Source organism: Salvia miltiorrhiza, chromosome 4 (assembly GCF_028751815.1).
Source record: "Salvia miltiorrhiza cultivar Shanhuang (shh) chromosome 4, IMPLAD_Smil_shh, whole genome shotgun sequence".
NCBI lineage: Eukaryota > Viridiplantae > Streptophyta > Magnoliopsida > Lamiales > Lamiaceae > Salvia > Salvia miltiorrhiza.
The window spans coordinates 11,505,244-11,526,979 of NC_080390.1; the positions used below are offsets into that span (position 1 = coordinate 11,505,244).

Below are 21,736 nucleotides of genomic sequence, written 5' to 3' on the forward strand. Positions count from 1 at the left end.
TAAAGTAACCACCAAATAGGAATGACCTCTGCAGAGATAAGATCCTGAGATCTCTGCATTTAATGCGGCTGTACTCTTGTGAGTACGTGGCTTCCTTTGAACGTTGGAAGATCAGTCCGAGGAAGAATGATCAACTGATACTTGATTTTAGTATCAAACTGTGGCACGCATTAAGTAATCAGTTCCAAACTGATTCTTCAACTGATACTTCAGTGGTATCTTCAGTCTTCAGTCTTCAGTCCTTCGTCCTTTAGTCTTCAGTCTTCAGTCTTCCGAACCGCATACTATACTAGAAACGAACTCTAACACTTGAGTTCAAAACTGTTCTAGTCTATTACAATTAAGACCTATGAATTTTGGCATCATCAAAACAAGGATTAGGATATTCCACAAGGTTCCCAACATCTTTTATTTTCTTTTAAATTATGTCCGGTCATCGATTTTCGCCAACATGACTATCGGAAATGACACTGAGGCCGCTGAAAATAACACTTGGATTGAAAATTAATACTTGAATTGAAAATTTGACATTTGAAAAACAATAATAATAATAATAATAATAATAATAATAATAATAATAATAATAATAATAATAATAATAATAATAATAATAATAATAATAATAATAATAATAAAAAGTTCATCTCTTTCACCCTTCCCCCAAGTTCGTTGATGGACCGCCGGCCTCCTCGACACCCACGCGATGCAGCTTGTTTCCACCCTCTCGCTTCCCCCGCCCTTCTCCTCTGCCACCTTCGCCTTCTTCATTGCCGTCAGGTGGTCCCCCCCTCTCCGTAAAGGATTAGTAATAATTTCTTACATTAAATTATATAAAATCATAATAAATTAAAATTTTATATATTATCATATTAAAATTAAAATTTGCATACAATTAACCGACCAACGTCTTATTTATTAGTAATAAAAATGGTTCATCGTAAAACTAAAAACCTCAATAGACTTGCAAAACATTTCTTTAAAAAATGAAGAACAAATTATTTCTAATTTTTATTAAGCTTTAGGACATATTAACTCGATACAGTTGCAATGTATATTGTATAGGCCAATATATACACAGCCAAAATAATGACAGCATCTTAGCAAAACAAGCAACATAAAGATACAACAAATGAATGAATGAAATAATTACTAGTACAAATATATGATAACTCTATAAGCTTTCTTTCTTCAACCTCTATATGCTTCGTCACGTATTGAGTCGAGCTTCAATTTTTTGAGTTTCTGGAGCACATCCGTCGCATCAGGCATGGCCTCGTGCGATGGATCAACTCAACGTAGGGCTAATTTCAACACATTGAGCAATTTCTCAACAATGTTTTCTTTCTTCAACCTCTATATGCTTCATCACATATCGACTCGAGCTTCAATTCTTCGAGTTTCTGGAGCACATCGATCGCATGAGGCCTGGCCTCGGGCGTTGGATCAACGCAATGTAGGGCTAATTTCAACACATTGAGCAATTCCTCACCAATGTCAGGTGCATCTCTCATTAGCTCCACATCGAACACTTCATTAGTCCACTCCTCCTTCACGATCGACGCCACCCATTGGGGTAGTTCTAGGTCGAGTCCGTCACACACCTCCCTCGGGGATTTCCCCGTGAGGAGCTCCAACATGATCACCCCGAGACTGTAAACGTCGCTCTTGGTGCCTGCATCCTTCATTTTGGCAAGCTCGGGGGCCCGGTACCCCGCCGAGCCAGACGTGGAGGTGGAAACTGCATCCGGTGTCATGAGTCGGGAGAGGCCAACATCAGCAATCATGGGACTGCTCTGTTCGTCTACGAGGACATTGCTCGATGTGAGATTCCCGTGCACGAGGTTTTCATCTCCGTGGAGGTGGCTCAGTCCTCGAGCTATCCCCAAGGCGATTGCCATCCTCGTTGGCCATGGAATGCTGGTTTCAAGTCCCCGAGCTGCATATGACAGGCGAAAAAATGAAAAGAAAAATCAGTAAACTCGTATGATGAAAAAAACATGCCGCCCTAGTTGCATTTCCACATTTGGTTAGCTTACCGTGGAGGAAAGAGGCGAGAGATCCACGAGGCATGTAGTCGTAGACGAGGAGCTTCTCCCCCTTAGGTCCGATGTAGTAAGCTCTCAGAGGCAAGACATTCGGATGCCGGATCCTCCCAAGCTGAGCAACCTCGATTTCAAACTCCTTCCGCGCCTTTGTCATCTTCTCCCTCAGCCTCTTCACCGCGACCTGATTGCAGTCCTCCATCGTAGCCCTGTACGCTGTCCCATACGCGCTCTTCCCCATTATCTCTGCAGACGCGCACAACAGATCATCGGCTGCAAACACAAGAGGGCCATCAAAATGCACCAACTTCCCTCCTACTTCACCCCCGGATTCAACCTCACCTCCTCCTCCTCCTCCTCTCCTCTTCTCCTTCCGAGCTTCCATCACTGCGTTCCTCCCAACTAAGCAGCAGAGAAGCACCCAGCACGTTATCAACAGAACCACGAGAAGGGCCCCGCCTGCTGCGATCAGAATTATGTCCCTTGTTCTCAAATTCCTACCACGATGCCTTCTTACTTCTTCTTCCCCTCGAGAAGGGGAAGACGGTAGGTTTTGAGGCTCTTGAGAGGGGCATGTGGTTGAGCTACTATACCCACAAAGGTGATCATTCCCAATGAAGGAACTCAAGTTGTACCTCGCGGCAAGGACAGACGGGACGGCCCCGGAGAGATCGTTGTAGGAAACATCAAACGCAGACAGATTTCGTATGCTGACAAGAGAAACCGGAATCTGGCCTTTGAAGGTGTTGTTACTCAAATCCAAAACAGCGAGATTTCCTAGTTTCCCAATGGATGGTGGGATTAAGCCATCAAGATTGTTGTTTCTGAGATTCAGCATCTGAAGAGAAGACAGCTTGGAGAGATTCTCAGCAAAATCACCAGAAATCTCATTGTTTGATAAATCAAGAAACCTCAATTTCAACAGATTCCCCAACTCATCAGGTATGTTTCCCACAATCTTGTTACAGCTGAGATTGAGTTTATACAGCCTAGAACAGTTACCAAGAGTAGGAGGAACAATGCCAGTGAGGTGATTAGTGCTGAGATCAAGAATCTGGAGATTTAGACAGTTACTAAATATCGGGGGGATCAAGCCCGAGAGGCGGTTGTTGAAGGGGTAGAGCCCCCGGAGCTGAGGGAGGCGCCCGAGGGCAGGCGGGATTGGGCCCGTGAGGGCGTTGTCGTGGAGGCTGAGGTACCGGAGGCCCCGGAGGAGGCCGATCCTGTCGGAGATTTGGCCTTCTAGACCCTTCCACGGGAGTTGAACAGCGATGACTCGGCCATTCAGGCACTTGATCCCAGCCCAGGTGGAGCAGACCGCGGCACGAGTGGTGTTCCAGCTGCTCAGGACGCCTCTGGGATCGACGAATTCGAGCTTTACGGCCTTCAAGGCTTGATGATCGGCCTCTGTTGCTGTCATTGCTGTCGCCGCGCTGCTCAGTTGCTTGCCTGAAACAAGAGTGGAACGGATTATTAACACGAGCAGCAGAAGTAGGGATTGCTTCCATCTCCAAACACCATTTTTTTCCTCATCCATCAACTGTTTCAGTTATCAATGGCGAGAGGTTTTGATTTTCTCTCGCTGTGAGGAGAGAGAATCAGAAGTGAGAGAGAGCTGATGTGAAGAGTGAGGAGAAGGCTTTGCAGTTCAATCCCAACGGCTAGTTTTGTTGCTGGAGTGGTTGGGGATGGGGACGAGTCTTAACGGCTATATTTCCTGCAATTTTATTCTGCAATTGGCAAAAGCTAAAATAATAAATAAATAAAATTACCAGCAACACGAACAAAATTATTCGTCTTCAAAAACGGAAATCCAATAATCCAAATATAATTCATAATCAATGTCGAGCTCGTCCATTCCACCAAACTAGATGGTTGCAAGTTGGATGAGATTTCGTAAAATGCTAAATCTCCCCTTGTCGAAACAAAGGAGTTTCTTCAATAGATAGCAATACTAAGCTGAAAATTTACAGCCAGTAAAACTCAACTAAAATATACTGGTGGGAAAAATCAACGAATTCATATAACTAATTGATCTAATCCAAAAAATTATAATCGAACGTTCCTGATTTGGGGATATTCTCAAGCCCTAGCGGCGATGGGCGGCTGAGGAGCGGGAGCGCCGCCGGCGAGGAAGGAGAGGAGGCTGGGAACCCTAGCCAGTGGCTCCGCCTCGTCGAGGAAGAGATCTTCCGGAACCCTAAAAGCACCGTGCGCGAAGACAATGGCGAGGCCGACCATGAGCGCCGACACAAGCACGTATCCGACGCTGGTGAGGAAGAGCACGACGACGGTGGAGACGATCAGCGCGAATAGGATCGCGCGATCGGAGAACTGGCGGCCGAACACGGTGATCGGAGGATCCGACGCCTGGCGGAAGAGGTAGAGGAACAGCCAGGCGGCGAGGAGGGCGGAGAGGAGGAGGAGAGAGAGCGGATTCGTCAGGAGGGAGATCGCGAGCACGGCGGTGACGATCATGAGGTAGTTGGTGCGGAAATAGGCATAGTTTTTGCGCAGGCGGAGGTTCGCGTCGGAGAAGGATTCCGGCTTCGAGAAGCCGGAGCGGTCGGCGAGCTCCGACCACGGGCGGCGGTCGGAGAGGCCGGAGTTGATGGTCTGCGAAATGCGGGACAACAGAGCGCGCACGGCGGAGGTGGAGGAGGATTGTTGATCGCCGGCGGCGGGATTTGATGCCATGGTTTAAGATTAGTGGTTTGGCGCGGACAGTTGCCGGTGAAAAATATAAACGGCGAATATTTCGGATACGGTAGTCTCCACGTCAGCCGGTGGATGCTTCAACTTCGCTGGTTTCTTGGACCCTGGCTGTTTTGATGCAACCACATTTTTCTACACTTAAATTAATTAATTAATTAAATGGTTTCTAAAAACCAGTGCATCTCCCCTACAATGCGCAGTGCCTCAGCTTTTAGATTCACGTAATATGTATGGATACTTTAATTTCATAAAAGTTATATTCAATTTTGAACTCATAATGTACGAAGCAATCTAATTCCATACTAATGGCAATGTAATTTATACAAAAATTTGACATATGTCTATATATAGAGATAATGTTTCTTTTGTGATTTGTTTAGTTCATGTTAACATAATTCTTTTTTCCTATATAACACTCTATCCGTCCAAAATGTCTAAGGAAGGATGACACAAGTTTTAAGAAAATTTGTGTTGTTTATTTAGTTAGTGGATAAAGAGGCTCATAAATGAAGAAAAGTGACAAAAATTAATTAATTAATAAGTGAAAAATAAAGCTCACATGTTAATGAGTGAAGAAATGAACCCACAAATTTATTAAAAAAAATTATATTATCACAACTTTTTGTGGACAGATCAAATGGCAAATTGAGACAATATTTCGTGGGCGGAGTGAGTATTTTATTATATTAATTCTACGGGCTCAAAAATTAAAAATTATTACTAACATTATTAGTTTTACAATTTAATTAAAAATCAATGTTTGATTTTTTTTCCCTCTAATTTTAAATAAATGAATAAAAAGAACAAATCAAACTTTGATTTGTCTGTAATTTGTAAAATTAATTATACAAGAATCTTGATTTATAAAATTTAGTTTATTTGTTTTCATTATATATTTAATTATAAAAGACCTTGATTTATAAGCTTTACTAATATATTATTATCTTTATCCATTATTGTGTTTCGTGTAAAGAATAAGAATAAAAAATAAAAAATTGTGATGTAACCGATTGAAACCAAAAAAACTAACCACAAATTAGTACTATCAAGATTTTCAAATGGCAATTATACCCTTCAAACTGAAATTATTGACACATACTTCTCTTTTTATATATATAAAGTTTTATAACTTTAAATTTATCAACTCTAATAATGAATTATTAAGTAATGAAAGTAAAATTAAATTATAAATTAACTATATACTTTAATTGATGGAATAATTTATAATTAATAATTACATAATTAAAATAAAATATACTCCATCCGTCCATAAAAAATAGTCCTAAAGGTGGACATAACGAGTTTTGATAAAAATAATTATTGTATTATGAGTGCAGAAAAGGGTCCACTTAAAAGTATTGTTTATAATGATAATTAATTGTATTGTGAGTGGAGAATGAGACCCACCATGTGATAGATAGTTTTCAAAAATGAAACTGAACTAATTTTTATGGACATCTCAAAATGATAAAATTGAACTATTTTTTGTGGAGTATAAAATTAAAAATTAAAAATAGAAAATAGAAAATAAAAACAAAGAAAAAAGTTTTAAAAAGATGAAAGTGAGACAATAAATTTGTCGCATTAAATCTCAAATGCTTATACATACGTGCTTGGGGAACTATGGAAATTAAGAAAGCGTTTGACTAAGGTTACTTTAAAGATCTTATGAGTTTCAACAACTTTAAAATGTATTAAGAGCTTATAAGATTTAGTTTTTCAAAAATTAATTTTTAAAAATTTATAAGTTGTCAAACAATGGAACTTATAAGTTTGGAAGGTTTTTTTTTTTTTTTTTTTTTTGCTAGAGATAGAAAAACTTGAAAGAATATATGATGAAAATAATAAAATATAGTTCAATAATATTTATAAAATGATTGTTACATATAAAATTATGAAAAATAAGTTGAGGATAGAAAACTTATTATTGGGAAGCTTAATTGTTAAGAGCTTATATAGTTATATTGTCAAATACTCTGAAAAGGTTTATAAGCTCCTAAATCGTTAATTTTTTTTCTCTTCTTTAGTATTTGTTTTTAAAATTATTCAAAATGTTTCCAAATTCCAAATACTAAATAATTTTATTAAAAAACTTAGAGAAAACAACGAGTAAATGTAGATGAACCAATTTAAGTTATTAGCATAATTTTCCACATTAGTTGCGTTTCTCTCAAAAAAAAATGTCATCCACTATAAACATTACAACTCCAAATATAGATAAAAATAACTTGGAATTTAAATTATGTACTCCTCTTGTGACATACCATGATCGAGTGATGTCGAAGTATGTCTTCGCCAAGTAAAAAAACAATGTTGGTAACATTCAATTAGCCTCTATTTCATGCATATTCCATCACCAAACACAAAATAAGCATCAAATTATAAAAATATAGACCAATATGTCCAAGATACTAGTCAGAACACGAATACATAACCTGTTGGATTTGTATACTGAAAGCAAAAACGTTTTAAGCTTGTATACAATGATTCATGTGTTCACTATTTTATCTCCTATCTGATTGTGTTCATGATTGCATATGTATGTCATTTATCTCTATATATATAAGTTGATTATATGGTGATTAACGGATCACAGAAGATCATATAATTGGAATAAACTTAAGAGATATAAATAGATTACAACCGAGATTACTCTAGGACGAGTCGTTGGTCTAGGCTGCAGTATAGATGGAAATAGTTTGTCTTGACTATTTGTCTATACTGGTACGTCATAACGTATTGATAGGATCACAGTGAGATGTATTCTTCTATCTTACATAAGTGAAGAATGAAGATCTCGGTGACTTAATAGAATCTTAATAGTAATAAGATTTCAGATATATATGTTGATTCGTGTATCACTTTGATTTACTATGGGTGAGAGCTGTATCTTGGGTGATAGCGGTCAATATATGATATTTGGTTATCTGTATTAGTACCCGTATTCGGTATAGGATAATGACATCCCCTTAAGGAGCTCAATAAGATTTATTGTGTTAAACCCTGCATGTTGATTAAGTTCAGGCGCAATAATAAGGTTTGAGTGGTACTACTTAAGGATTACAAAGAGATTAATTAATTTAAGCTGTCAGAGCTCTAATTAATTAATGGATGTCAGATATTTTAAATACGGAGATTTAATAAGTCTAAATACAAGCCCCGACTCATCATCGGTAATAAAGTGGTAAGTCAGTATTGATTCTCTAGTGGAATGCATTAATACTTATGAATTAATTATGATCTGGGCTGATCATAAGAATTAATTCATTAGAGGCCCATCTTTATTCCTTATATCTGATCCCTAGACTAGCCCAAAGTCTCCTGAGCCCAGTAGGAGTAAAATTCGCCCACTACAATTGTTGGAGCCCTAGGACTGTGTTTTGTCTTTAAATACAGATATCTACTCTCAGAATAAGACACACAAAAATTAGAATTTTAGAGAGAGCGGTAGGGGGCGGCAATTTCAAGGTGGTCGAATTCTCTATGGAAGTTCTCATAGTTCGTTGTCCATCCAACGTTGGAAATTGAGCGGAATACAGTTCAGAAATATTAATTAAGTTTAATATTCCTACATAACCATGTATGCATTCGTAGAAATATTACGTAGGAAAAACTTTGAAGGTCGATCCATTCCATCCAAAGTCCGAACCTTGCATTCTTCGGCGTCTTCTTGCTCAGCCCCCTTCACAGCCTCCATCTCTTTATCCTTCTCCGCCGCCGCTTCTTCCGCCTTCTCCTCCGTTTCTTTTGCATCAGCTATCTCCTCCTCCATTAGTGCAGGAGGAGTGACACCTTGTTTGGACTCTTTTCCGGTGGAGGATGATTTGGATTCCGACTTGGTCGGAGCGGTTTTCTTCTCCTTCTTTGCAGCTACATTGATGCGCTTTCCTCGCTTCTTGGCTAGCTCTGTCTTTGGCTGTTCTTCGGCGGGAGCTTCCTCGGTCGCCTTTGTAATGGCGGCCTCGACTTCCTCCGGCCTTGTTGGTAAGGGTGATTTTGGGACAGTTTCGGTTGGGGTTTTGGTGGAGGAAGAGGTTGTCATCTTGCCTTTGCCTTTTCCTCTAATTTTTTGGTGGTGAGGGGGTCGTGGTGATGTCAATGGTGGTGCCCGGGGGAATTTTCTTAGGGAACTTTGGCCTGGTGCTTACCATGGTGGAGAGGAAAAGAGAAGGTTGTGTTAGTTTGTTTTCGTTTGAAAAATAGCCTATAGGTGTATACCCCCATACACCTATTCGAGACCCTAAGGGACCTAACACAAGCAAATTATATTTTTCACGCAAAAAAAGCTATTCCACGCAAAAATTCAATGGGTTCATGCACAATTTGATTTTTGAGCAACTGTTTTACACAAATATATTATGCGCAATTTTTGAAACAATATATTCACGCAAAATATATTACACCAATATATTCACGCAAAATGTATTCACAATTTTACACCAATATATTCACGCAAAATATATTCATGATTTTACACAAATATATAATTACAGCAAAAATAGAAAAATCACGCAAAATTAAATTTCACGCATTTAAACAATATTGCGCAAATCAACCATTGATTTGTGATTCACGCATGAAACAAATTTATAATTCACCGACTGATTTGTGCAAAACTCTATAAAATAAACTTGCACAAAAATTTATAAAATACATTCGGTCAAAAAGGTAAAGTGTTTGTGTCGGTTCTAGCTGAAATTGCAGAAATAGATTCGCATGCTACAATAATAATAATAATAATAATAATAATAATAATAATAATAATAATAATAATAATAATAATAATAATAATAAATAAAATGGATATAGAATGTAGGAATTTATAAAAGTGGGTATTTGAGGTACATAGGTTGAGGAAGTTGGGTAGTTTCATATATTACCACATTGAGATATCCTCTTAATATAAGAATGAGATAAATCAAAAGGGAAGTGTAGGTGCATCGGCTATAGTATCAAATTTATTGTTTGGTTTGTTGACAACGGTTCGAAACCTACTTCAAGCGAATAAGAACGCGATAAATCACCTGTTGTTTTAGTTGGATTATTATATCATCAAAAATCATGCCATTTTATTCTAATAAAAACATCTCCAGCGTCGGGGTGCGTCTCGAACCGAGCCGACACGCTGCGCATGTGCGCACGCTAGGGTGCCCCCAGACTCATGCTGGACGCGGAAGATGGTGTTGAGCGCGAAGTGAAGTAAATGTGATGGCGTGTGAAGCACACACGATTTTTTTAAAAAGAAAATTGGAAGAATGTTGAATTGCTATGGAGGAACTAGCAGAGAAGAAGAAGAAGAAGAAGAAGAAGAAGAAGAAGAAAATAGGGTTCATTTGCCCTATTTTTGTTCAATTTTTATTGGGCTTTTTGCCTATTTCATTTTGTCATATTTAATTTTAAATGAGCCAGAAAATAATGAATATAATTTTGAATTATTTCACCAATTTTGTTACATATTTTTTAATATAATTTTTTATTTTAATTTAAATGAACTCTAAATTTGGAGGTGGTAACACATAATTAAAGTATTGAGAATGATTGAGACCTATGTTGCACAGGTGCGAGGGGCGGGTGCGGGAGCGATACGATTCGGATGCGGGGAAACGGATTTTTTAAAATTATAGGGTGCGATTCGTGAAGGATACGTCTGTTATATTTATATATATTTTATTATATGTGGCCAATCAAATTGAAAAAAGAAAAGAACATTCACAAATTAAATATTGCATTGCAAATATAAGTTAAAGTAAAAGTTTCAATAATGAAGTTCTTCAAAAATTGCAAAAGAGCCCAAAAATAATGAAAAAATTGCATTGCAAATATAAGTAAAGTAAAAATTTCAATAAATTGCATGTAAAAGTTTTAAATTGCATGTAAATATAACTCAAAAATTACAAAAAGCCCAAAAAATAATTGAAAAAATTGCAAAAAAATTCAAAAATAATTGAAAAAATTACAAAATAGCCCAAAACGCACTGTAATACCCCGTTTCCTCGTAGCCAAGTTTAGATTTATTTCAAACTTAGAAGTCAGGATGATTCACGCCGGATAAAAGAAAATGAACTTATTTTAATTCCAACAAACGTTTTCCAAATCCTTTTGTAAAATTTAGTTATTTAAATTCTTACGCATTGCATATTTATTTAAATTGAATAGTTGAGCATTAAGCTTTTAAACAGATATTTTTATTTGCGAACCCTGATGAATTGTTACAGTTTCGATAATTCAATCCTGAGGGATTTTAAATGTCAAATCCTCACTCAACTCACTTACACTCATCCATCCCATCAGCCACCCTACACTATGCCTATGCTAAGCTACTAACTTCAACTTTAAGCCATGCTTGGCAGAGGCATCCCCAACACTCCTCTACTCCTTTGCCAAACCAAATTCATACTGCAAGCCAAGTTTCATTCTCTCATTTCCACAAGAATCCGCCAACCTTGCTCCTTCAAGAAATCAAGCCCGGCTAAGAATAGGAAGCAAATCAAGTTCACATTTTTCATCAATTTCACAGTAACAGCCGCACACCTCAACTTATAATTCCAAAGGTTCATTCTTTTCCATTCTTTCCCTTACACCATTTGACTGTCAAGTTTCTTCTAGTTGCAAAATACTCATACATTCAGTGTATATATTGTGTATACTTTTACATATACATATGCAAATATTTGAATGAACAAATGACAATTTCATTACAAAATACATATGCATACAACCTGTTCTTGTATATACATATATGTAAAGCATGTTTATGAAGAAAGAAAAGAAAAGGTTGAGTCTTGAACTGTTTTGTTGTGTGGATTGAGGGCCGGTGATGTTGTCTCTATCGTGAGTGTGAAGTCGTAGATGGAAGGGAGCGGCGGTCGGCGGCGGTTCATCACTGCTGTCCGTTCGGCGCGTAGAGAGAAAGGAGGGGCAGGCGGAAAAATTGGGGGCTTTAGCTGAGCTCGGCGGCGGCGGCGGCCTTTCGGTCGTGCGGTCGCCGGGAGTCAAGGGGTGGTTCTGGATTTTGGGGATTTGGGGCTGAGTGGTGAGAGAGAGAGATGGAAGGTGCGGTCGACGGCGGTGACTCCGCCGTTGTCCTGTTCAGAGGAAGAGGGAGAAGTGGAGGCGGCCGATTTGGGGTCTCGGGTTTGCTGAGGGCTTGAGCGGAGAAAGGCGGAGCGGCGGCTCGTTGCTGCTGCAGTCGCCGGAGGAGAGGAGAATAGACGGAGGCTAGGGTTCTCGGTCAGTCGAGGGAGATGGTGAGGGTGACCGGAGACGGTGCTCTTCGCTGGAGATGGCCGCGGCGGCCGGAAGAGAGAAGAGAGATAGAGAGATCGGTGCTGGTATGTATGTGTGCGTTGTGAGGCAGAGAGAGACGAGAAAAGGGAGGAAGAAGGGGGTATAGGGTTTGAGTGTTGGGCTGTTGGGCCGAATTTCTATTTTTAACTGGTTGGGTTGATTTTTATTTTGTAACTTGGACTCAGTTTATTTAATTAAAACAGCTGGGCCTTATTACTTGGACTGTGCAGATTTTTCATTTGATGGACTGCATTATTTTATTAAATGGACTGCACTACATTTAATTAATTAGACTTGATTAGTTTGATTAGTTATTTTAAAGAGTAATTTGCATAATAATATTACCTTATTATTATATGATTAAAGCATGATATAAGTTATGCATTTGCATCATGATTTAAATTGGTTTTCATAAACCCAATTATGAAAGAAAAATCGAGTAAGGATATTGTTGGTGTCCTTAACTCAAGAAATTTAGTTTTCAATTATTTATTCATTAAATTTTGAAAACCCGGCGTGATAGATTAGGAATGTTTAGCACATTCACTAAGACATAAGGCTAGCTTTACGAGATCTATTAAGAATAGAATTTCTTGTAGGCTATGTGGACCAAGGGGATTAGCGCTGCTTTCCCGAGATGAGTTTATGTGATTATGATCTTCAGGCTTTGCCTATCCAGGTGGGCTTACTTTCCAAATGTATAAAGTATGATTGAGTTACTAAGCTCTAAATGTTTCAATGAAATGCAATTATTTATTCAATGAAATGCAAACTGTTTATCCAATAAAATGTTTATGTGCACTCTGCTCTGTTTAAGGCTCGCAAAGTTAATCAATTGAGGTTCTCTTATGACCTAACACGTTGTCTGAGAATCGTGTACACATGCTAGCTAACCTGGTGGGTTGATCTCCATCGGGCACTGGCCAGAGGCGTTATAAGGATGCTCGACGGGATGTGTTCCGGAGCATGTATCATGTAAGGCCTACCTGGGTAGCGTCCCGAGGTCAATTCAACTTGTCTGAGTTACGTCCTCAGGGCAAGTGCAATGGGAGAAATGGATCCGTCGGTGGCTAAAAGGTCCGGGATCACAACGAGTAACGGAAAGGGAGTGTGACATGTGCGCACAAATGAAAGAAATTATTTTAACATGCTTAGAAGTTCTTTCAATTTAAAACCTTCTAAGTCATATCAAGTACGATTGGATAAACTGTCTTTAAGAAAATATGAAATGTTTATGAAAATGCATGCCCACTGAGTACATTAGTACTTAGCCCAAAAATACTTTCAAATGTTTTCAGGTTGGCTGGCCGGTGCTGACGGGACGGAGCTGAGGCTAGAGTTAAATTCCTATGTTAGACTTCCGCTGTAGCAATTACTCATATCCGTCTTTTGTTTTCCCAACTTAAGATAAGATCTTCATGTTAGATTTCAAATGATATACCTGACCGAGCTTAGACTCTTCACTACTAAATTTATGCTAATGAATGTCGGTTGTCAGAAGCATGAAACAAAACTTGTGATCCAAAGGGGCATAGCCCGACTTTCTATCATATTTCAGTTTTAACAAGGTTTTTCCCTTGTTTATTTCTATGAATTGTTCACACCTCGATTATATTTATTCCTTCAAGAATTGGGGTGTGACACGCACCCTATTTGTGGGTGCGCGAATCGGATTCGTGAATGCCCTTTTTTTTTTTAGGGGATTTGCCACCTGGCGAATCCCACGCGAATCGCACCCGCACCCGCACCCTGCGCGTATCCGATACTGCACTGTGCTATTTTTTGAAGAATCCGTGCATCATAGATTGAGACTGATCTCCAAAAAATAATGCACCTTCCATTAATTATTATTATTATTATTATTACGACTACTACTACTATTATTATTATTATTATTATTATTATTATTATTATTATTATTATTATTATTATTATTGTTATTGTTATCCTTATTATTGTTATTGTTATTCTTATTCTTATTCTTATTATTATTGTTATTATTATTATTATTGTTGTTGTTATTATTATTATTATTATTATTATTATTATTATTATTATTATTATTATTATCCTTATTATTATTATTATTATTATTATTAACCTTATTATTATTATCCTTATTATTGTTATTGTTATTCGTATTCTTCTTCTTCTTCTTCTTCTTATTATTATTATTATTATTATTATTATTATTATTATTGTTGTTGTTGTTGTTGTTGCTGTTGTTATTATTATTATTATATTATTATTATTATTATTATTATTATTATTATCCTTATTATTATTATTATTATTATTATTATTATTATTATTATTATTATTATTATTATTATTATTATTATTGTTATCCTTATTATTATTGTTGTTGTTGTTGTTATTATTATTATTATTATTATTATTCTTATTCTTATTAAGAAAGTTGTTAAAGTAGGTGTAAGTGGAGAGAGAAGAAAATTTATAGGGGTAGTGTTAATAACAATTTTAATTGATTAATCCTTTATTAATGAATTTCAACAACAAATTCAAATCCAACAAGAAATGAATTTCAGCAGCAAATTCAAACAAAATCAACAAATCGATTCCACTAACAAATTTAGAAAATTCGTAACAACAAATTTCAACAACAAATCAATTCCACCAAAAAATTTAAGAAATTCCTAACAACAAATTTTAGCAACAAATCGATTCCACAACAAATTTAAGAAATTACAGTAAAAAATTCAATCAAATTCAACAAAAAGCACAAACGAAGAAGAATGAGCAAGGCGGTGATTTGGGGAAGGCGGGAGGTGGCGATTTGAGGGAGGCTTGCTTTGAGGGAGGCGACGGCCCCTTAGCGTGAATAGGAAGAATGAGCAAGGCGGCGAGATCAGTGGCTGAAAGCACAAACGAAGAAGAAGAAGAAGGTTTAGGCTTTAGAGGCGGTTACCTGAGAAATAGAGAGAGCGAGGGATTAAGGGAGACGCAGAGAGAGGCGGTCAGCGGCGACGTTGCTGTGTGGCCTTCGGTCTCTTTCTTCCCTGTCACCATAGTTCAAGAGGTAGGGCGAGAGCGAGGGACTTGCAAGCTCCCAGCGGCGGCGCCGTCGTCCTCGTCGGCGGAGGAGGCATTTGCCCTAGGCTTGGAGCGCTTGGTCCAATAGCAGCGGCGCCGGCAATCTCTTTTGCTCAAGAGTCGAGAATAAGAGAATAGATAGGGATTTTCGAAATTGGAAGATTTAAAAAATTAGGATTAGTGTTAATTAAGGAATTAAGTGGATTATTTTTAATTATTGAGGTAGATGAACTAATGGCAAAATAATGTAAATATTGAAGTCTATAGAGGGTAAAATTGTACAAAAAGTGAAACAGGACTCTTTTTGGTGGACAAAAAAAAGAGGAGAAACATGACTCTTTTTCGTGGACGGAGGGAGTATTATTCTTATTATTGCTATTATTTATTTGATTATTATTATTGTTGTTGTTGTTATTATTGTTGTTGTTGTTATTATTGTTAGAGTCAATGTTGACTCCGACAATGTTGGGACCAATGTTGATAATATTCATGTTTTCAATGTTGGGTGGAATGTTGATAACATTCATGGTATTAACATTTCTGGGTTTCAACCAACATTCCGAAGTCTGCCTTGACTCCATACTTTGACTCTCCATTGGTAATTGTATATATTTAATCTTTACCTTCTTTTCACGTTTTCTTATTCTTTGGTTGTGAAATAATAGTCATTTGTTTGTTGACCACGTTTCTAATAAGTGGATAGGCGGTTATGCATGGTTCAAAGTAGTGGGAATGTTGTTGCTATTTTTCAGGAACCATGATCTCGTAGCCAACATCCCAAGGCTGGTCGACTAGCTGTTATTGAAGACGGATTGCAGCAGTTATAGGAAGGTTTTGGAAGTGGGAAGTTGATGAAACCAACCACGACATGAAGGTCTATAAATGCAGCAAGAAGCTTCAATCATCCTTACGTTTTGGAAGTGCATTATCTGCGACTTAACATTCACTCACAGCCAATTCGTCATTTTCCTGCTGCAAACGTGTCACCGGTTCTTCAAGGATTGCTTTGACGAAGTAGACTTAGGCAGCCAATCTGTAAAGTCTATCTTTGTATCGACGGGACGTCGAGGGCAAGAATTGAAGTGCAAGGGCATTGGAGCGTAGCAGGTTGTTTGCTTTGTCCGATTAACTTTTGTTATTCGGCTGTTTTGGGTTCTGTGTTGTATCAACATTGTAGTACTGAAAGTAGATAGGTTGATTTATCTTAGGCAGCCATTCTGTAAAGATAGATCTGTAAGAATATCCAAATCTGTACTTTGTATTGTTGATTCAACATAGTGAATTTAGCCTTGAGGCACTCACAGATTATTTATAATCCGTGAAAAAGGTATTCCTGTGTGTTATTACTTTCCGCTGCATGTTGGTCATAATGTTATTAACATTCTGTTGATAACATTGCATCCAACATTACTCTTTTCTTTACACAGTCTTACTTTGTTGGTAATTTGAGGCACTAAACTATTTCAATTATTATTATTATTATTATTATTATTATTATTATTATTATTATTATTATTATTATTATCCTTATTATTGTTATTGTTATTGTTATTGTTATTGTTATTGTTATTGTTATTATTATTATTATTATTATTATTATTATTATTATTATTATTATTATTATTATTATCCTTATTGTTATTATTATTATTGTTATTATTATTATCCTTATTATTATTATTATCCTTATTATTATTATTATTATTATTATTATTATTATTATTATTGTTATTGTTGTTGTTGTTGTTGTTGATATTATTATTATTGTTATTATTATTATTATTATTATTATCAAATTGCTAGTGAAAGATTAGTAAAAGTAATGGCAATACATAAACACTACCCTTTTAGTCTTTTACACCACTTTTTTCAGCTTTCTTAGTCTCCGTACCGAACCCCAACTGAGAGTTTTTTTGGTGGACGGAGGGAGTATTTATTACTCAACCCGCCACTATTGCAACTCCCCAATTAGCTTATGGATGCGTCATCACTTTAATAAATCATAATGATTTATTTCCCATTTAAGAAACACATTATCGAAATAGAATTAATCTTTATTAGATAATTTTAAAAAGCATTAGTATGCATTACAATTTTGAGAGATTTCTACCCATATTTGCATCAAAAACTTTTAGGACAAATCTAGTCTTAGGAATATTCAATTTGTCCTGTAAAATTGAACCAATTGTTGCAATTAGCTGTCTCTTCACTTTGGTATTAAGGCCTCCCATGGCCATAATTTCAGCCAATGCTGCTGGTTCTTTATTCCCTCCAAATGTAAGCCTCACCGATCCTTTCACCAGAATCATTACGAACTGCAAAAAATCATGATAATCATCACTAAAACTTTAATTGATTGCGTCAAAATTTTGTTTGACTATTTTATTCTTCACATACTTAACTATCATCACAATTTATTCTATCATTCAAAATAAATTTCACTTAACGATCAAAAGTAAATATGAAGCAAAATGGGATGCTTTTTTGTAAATCGTAGATAATACAAAAAAGTTGCATGACTAAATTGATCCAAAGTGGGGCAGCATGTTTTGTATTAGTAATGGTCCTTTAACTTAATATTTAATCCAATAACATTGCACCACTAGTGATCTTATGCATTATTATCTAAAACGTTTACTATATATACTACTTTATTTTGATTTATTTATTTTTTTGGCTTGGGGGACTACATTATTTTGATTGGAAGTATGTATAGACATATTGTAATTAATTGTACAAAGGGGCCCTCGTGTAGGTTTTAAAATCATTATTTATATAAAGCACATCTACTTTTTCATTGATAAAGTAAACTATAACGCATGTATTTTTAAATAAAAAAGGAAAATATCTTAAGCGATTTAGAAAACAATAGTGAAAATACAAAATTGTGATTTCATAAATCATCTACTTCACTAGCTAACATTATATTAGAACTTATTGTTTTTTATCCCTCTAAATGGAGTGACAATATAATGAGGTATAAACTTATCATTTAAAGTGGGGACCATATTTATTATATCTTATTTGGTTTGAAGGATAATATATTTATCAACTCTTTATGAGATGGTATAAAATTATACAATCCTCTCTTAGGTATAAAATTATCCCTTTTCCCAAGGAATTATACAACCTGCCTGAATTATTTGATACATCAAAGCAAACGAAGTATAAAATGATAAATGTTGATTATCCTCCCTTATACCTCAAAGCAAACACACCCAATAGTTTTAAAATTTACTGTAGACTTAGCATAAATATGCAATGTATGGCGTAAACCTATAAAAGCAAATTGGTGGTTGAGGAGGCCTAACTCAAACGACAAAGTTGAGACATCTAATGCTATGTTTTTTTGTATAAATAAAAGAAATATGTATGTGAAATTAGCGAGCTTATTATTTTATGTCAATTAGAGAATTTCCTATTGGGCAATGGGTAGGAATATTGTTGAAATAACATTTTTTTAAAAGAGATAAAGCTTTGGATATTTCGTGGAACAGAATGGAGTCTACACATAATACTATATATGGTGAGATTTTAGATTGATTTATAATCGTTGATTTAGTTTCAATGAGATTCCTTATATATAGTGAGATCTTAGATTGATTTGTAAGTTAACGTTAATTTAGTGCATCCTATGATTGATAGGAGAAATTTTTTATCTGAGTTCGAATCTTAGAGTTAGCGAAAATTTTATTAATTTTTTAAATATTGTTATTCAACACTATATATTTCTTAAAAAAAAGTTATTCAACATTATATACTACCATATACTATATTATAATGTCTTACTCATTAATTTCACGTCTCACAAAAAATAACAATCTTATTTGAATGCTCCCCTATATATACACGCGTCCTTCTCAGGAGTACACCTATACAAGTAGCTATCTTTTTTTGAGCAAGTAGTTATTTTAATATTTAATACACAACATAAATCTAACTAATACTAAAATACAATATGAGACGCATAACAAACAATGCAATTTTTTTTATTAATTTAGATTATATTTTATTTTTTATATATATATAAATAATTGTAATTTTACACATCTGAAATTATTCTTAAATATAAATATCTAATTTTTGTCTTTTTATATTTTGCAATTAATTATTGATAACTGAATCCATGTTATATTCACTTCTAGTATACCGAAACACATGCATTAATCATCATCCACCCACCCACAATCCCAGTTAATGGAACACTAAATTCCAACTATTTCAAAACCTAAACAAATACTACTACTCATGAAATTATTGGCGTGTTTATCGCATTGTAATCGAATACAGAATTAAGATATATAATTAACTTAATAACCCCTGTTAATGAGTGTTAATTATACTCACTTTGTCTCCTACCCCAAATATTATATATATATATATATATAGAGAGAGAGAGAGAGAGAGAGCATACGTTTTCGGGCTTTCCGACGATCTGAGAAACAGCAGTTGTGAGGGTGGAGAAGAGGGAATCGGCGTCGACTCCATCAAGATTAACGTTTGTAGAGATATCAAGACAAGGCATCTTCTCGCTCTAGAATTTGATCTCAATAATTATCTTGTTTGTAAAAATTATTGTCTGGCTGCGGACTATTTTCTCTTGGGCCTCAGTATTTATAGATGGGGTCAGACTTCAGAGCCACAGCACAAGCATACATCACAATCTTTTTTCTTTTTCTTTTTTTCACTTTGAATTTATTTAATATTACTAGTAGATTTAGAAGAATGGGAAAGTCTTATATGTGTGAGACAATGAGTCATATCGTTGGAGCATTCAAATTGGTTGAGTTAATATACTCAATACTTGACTCATTCATGCTTTAGGTTTATTTATGAGTCGAGTACTATATTAGATTGGTTCACCATATTAACTCATATAAATTAATTTTGATTTTTAAATATTAATTTAATTTAAATGACATATATTTAAATACGATAATTTCTTAAATTAAAATTATATTATTTAAATTACATAATATTAAATGACATAAATTTAAAATATGAAAATCAATCATCGGCGACTCCCTGTTATGCTGGGATTTTAGCCACCCGTTGGCATATTGTTGCTCCGGTGTCATTCTCGACGTATCCATGAAAATAAAGGAATAAAGAAAAAAACTTTGATTGTGGTTGTGAAAATTTTGTTGGAGTAATAGATATTTATAAAAGAAAAATAAAAGAAAAAAAAATTGGCTAAAGAGCAATTACACACTGATGTAAATTCATATAGTATATTTTTTAATTCAACGTGTGTAATATATGCGTCTATTAATTATAAAAGCCATCGAGCTTGACTCGTTTGGATGAGTCGCGCCTCAAGTCAGAGGGTGTTGCATCGGTTGAGTCGAGCCACCCGCATGAGTCAAACGATGCTAATGCTCTTAAGATTGTATAATGCTAAATTTATAATATATTAAAAAGATAATGTTAATTTAAAAGGCTATCGACCAGTTCGGGGTTCGAGTACCTGTACCAAAATGTACGTGTATTAGTCTAATGGGTGAAATAGTTAAAAATTATTTGTTCATTTATATATAAAAAAGAAATGTTAAAAACACCAACTAATAACTATAGGTCAAAGTTCTAGATCATGAAGTTATTGATGAGATCTCCGTTCTAATTTTTAAATGTGTTTGAATTTGCTACAAAGTTTAGTCAAATATAATAAAAAATTATGAACATTAAAGGAAATTTTTTGACTCAATGTATATATGAAATAAAATGAATGATTCAAGGTCATCGGCATAGACCGTTTTCAATTGTGGTTGCTGTTTCTCACATAAGCAAAATAATCAGTCCTTAATTTTTTCGCCTATACTTTTAGAAGGTAGTTGATAAAATATTTTTCCAATTGAGACTTAAGTTCTGATTTAGTCAGAAGACCATTTCAAAAGTTTTGATTACACCTGGATGAATTTATTTATGATTCTGTGAAAACATTCAATTTATGGGCATAAGACTTGCACTGTTGCACACGTAAATTGACATCGAATCTTAAATAATTAATGGCTTTTAATTACTTATTTTTATATCATGTTGTTGTTTAAGCATGTGCAAATAACTGTGTGTTTTGCTTGTAATTGTGGAGTCAGCTGATTAATTATATGTTTAAGCATGTGCAAATAACTGTGTGTTTTGCTTGTAACTGTGGAGTCAACTGATTAATTATTTGTTTAGAGTTGTGAGATCGGTTATTATTTGATGTTTTCTTTTTTATATGATGATTAATTTTTTTAGAACTTTGAATTTAGACCTCGAATCGTGTTTGAAAAAGTGTTGGAAATATTTGTGTGTAATCAATTAGTGGGAATTACCACGTATATGTAGCCATCTTTCATAAAAATATAAGTTTTATACCCTTAGTTTATAATAGATAAGTTAAATAGCTATTTTAGGCTTAAAAGACTATAACACCTTTTGACTTTTTTGTATTTTTATTTACTCGATAGTGTACTCGATGGCTCCATCGAGTACTCGATGTACTCGATGGTGTACACGATGGCACCATTAAGTACATCATCGAGTAATAAAAAAAAATGAAGATTTTCTATTACACCATCGAATAATCGAAGTACCCGATGGTGTACACGATGGCACCATTGAGTACTCGATACTCGATGGTGTACACGATGGTGCCA

General features: G+C 35.4%; 3 protein-coding genes across 3 annotated transcripts; all 3 read right to left on the bottom strand.

The window, feature by feature from the left end:
- Positions 1-1,071: 1,071 nt before the first annotated feature.
- On the bottom strand, positions 1,072-3,579 carry LOC131022719 (probable leucine-rich repeat receptor-like protein kinase IMK3). Its single transcript, XM_057952231.1, has 2 exons — positions 2,037-3,579; positions 1,072-1,936 (listed from the first exon to the last, which is right to left on the bottom strand). The coding sequence occupies exons 1-2, from the start codon at positions 3,577-3,579 to the stop codon at positions 1,347-1,349; spliced, it is 2,133 nt and encodes a 710-aa protein (XP_057808214.1). The 3' UTR covers positions 1,072-1,346.
- A 252-nt stretch (positions 3,580-3,831) lies between these two features.
- Positions 3,832-4,739, bottom strand: LOC131022720 (PRA1 family protein B4-like). The gene has a single exon (XM_057952232.1). The coding sequence runs from the start codon at positions 4,737-4,739 to the stop codon at positions 4,125-4,127; it is 615 nt and encodes a 204-aa protein (XP_057808215.1). The 3' UTR covers positions 3,832-4,124.
- A 12,392-nt stretch (positions 4,740-17,131) lies between these two features.
- Positions 17,132-19,783, bottom strand: LOC131022721 (uncharacterized). Its single transcript, XM_057952233.1, has 2 exons — positions 19,513-19,783; positions 17,132-17,413 (listed from the first exon to the last, which is right to left on the bottom strand). Exons 1-2 carry the CDS (start codon positions 19,621-19,623, stop codon positions 17,186-17,188), a joined length of 339 nt encoding a protein of 112 aa, XP_057808216.1. The 5' UTR covers positions 19,624-19,783; the 3' UTR covers positions 17,132-17,185.
- Positions 19,784-21,736: the final 1,953 nt, after the last annotated feature.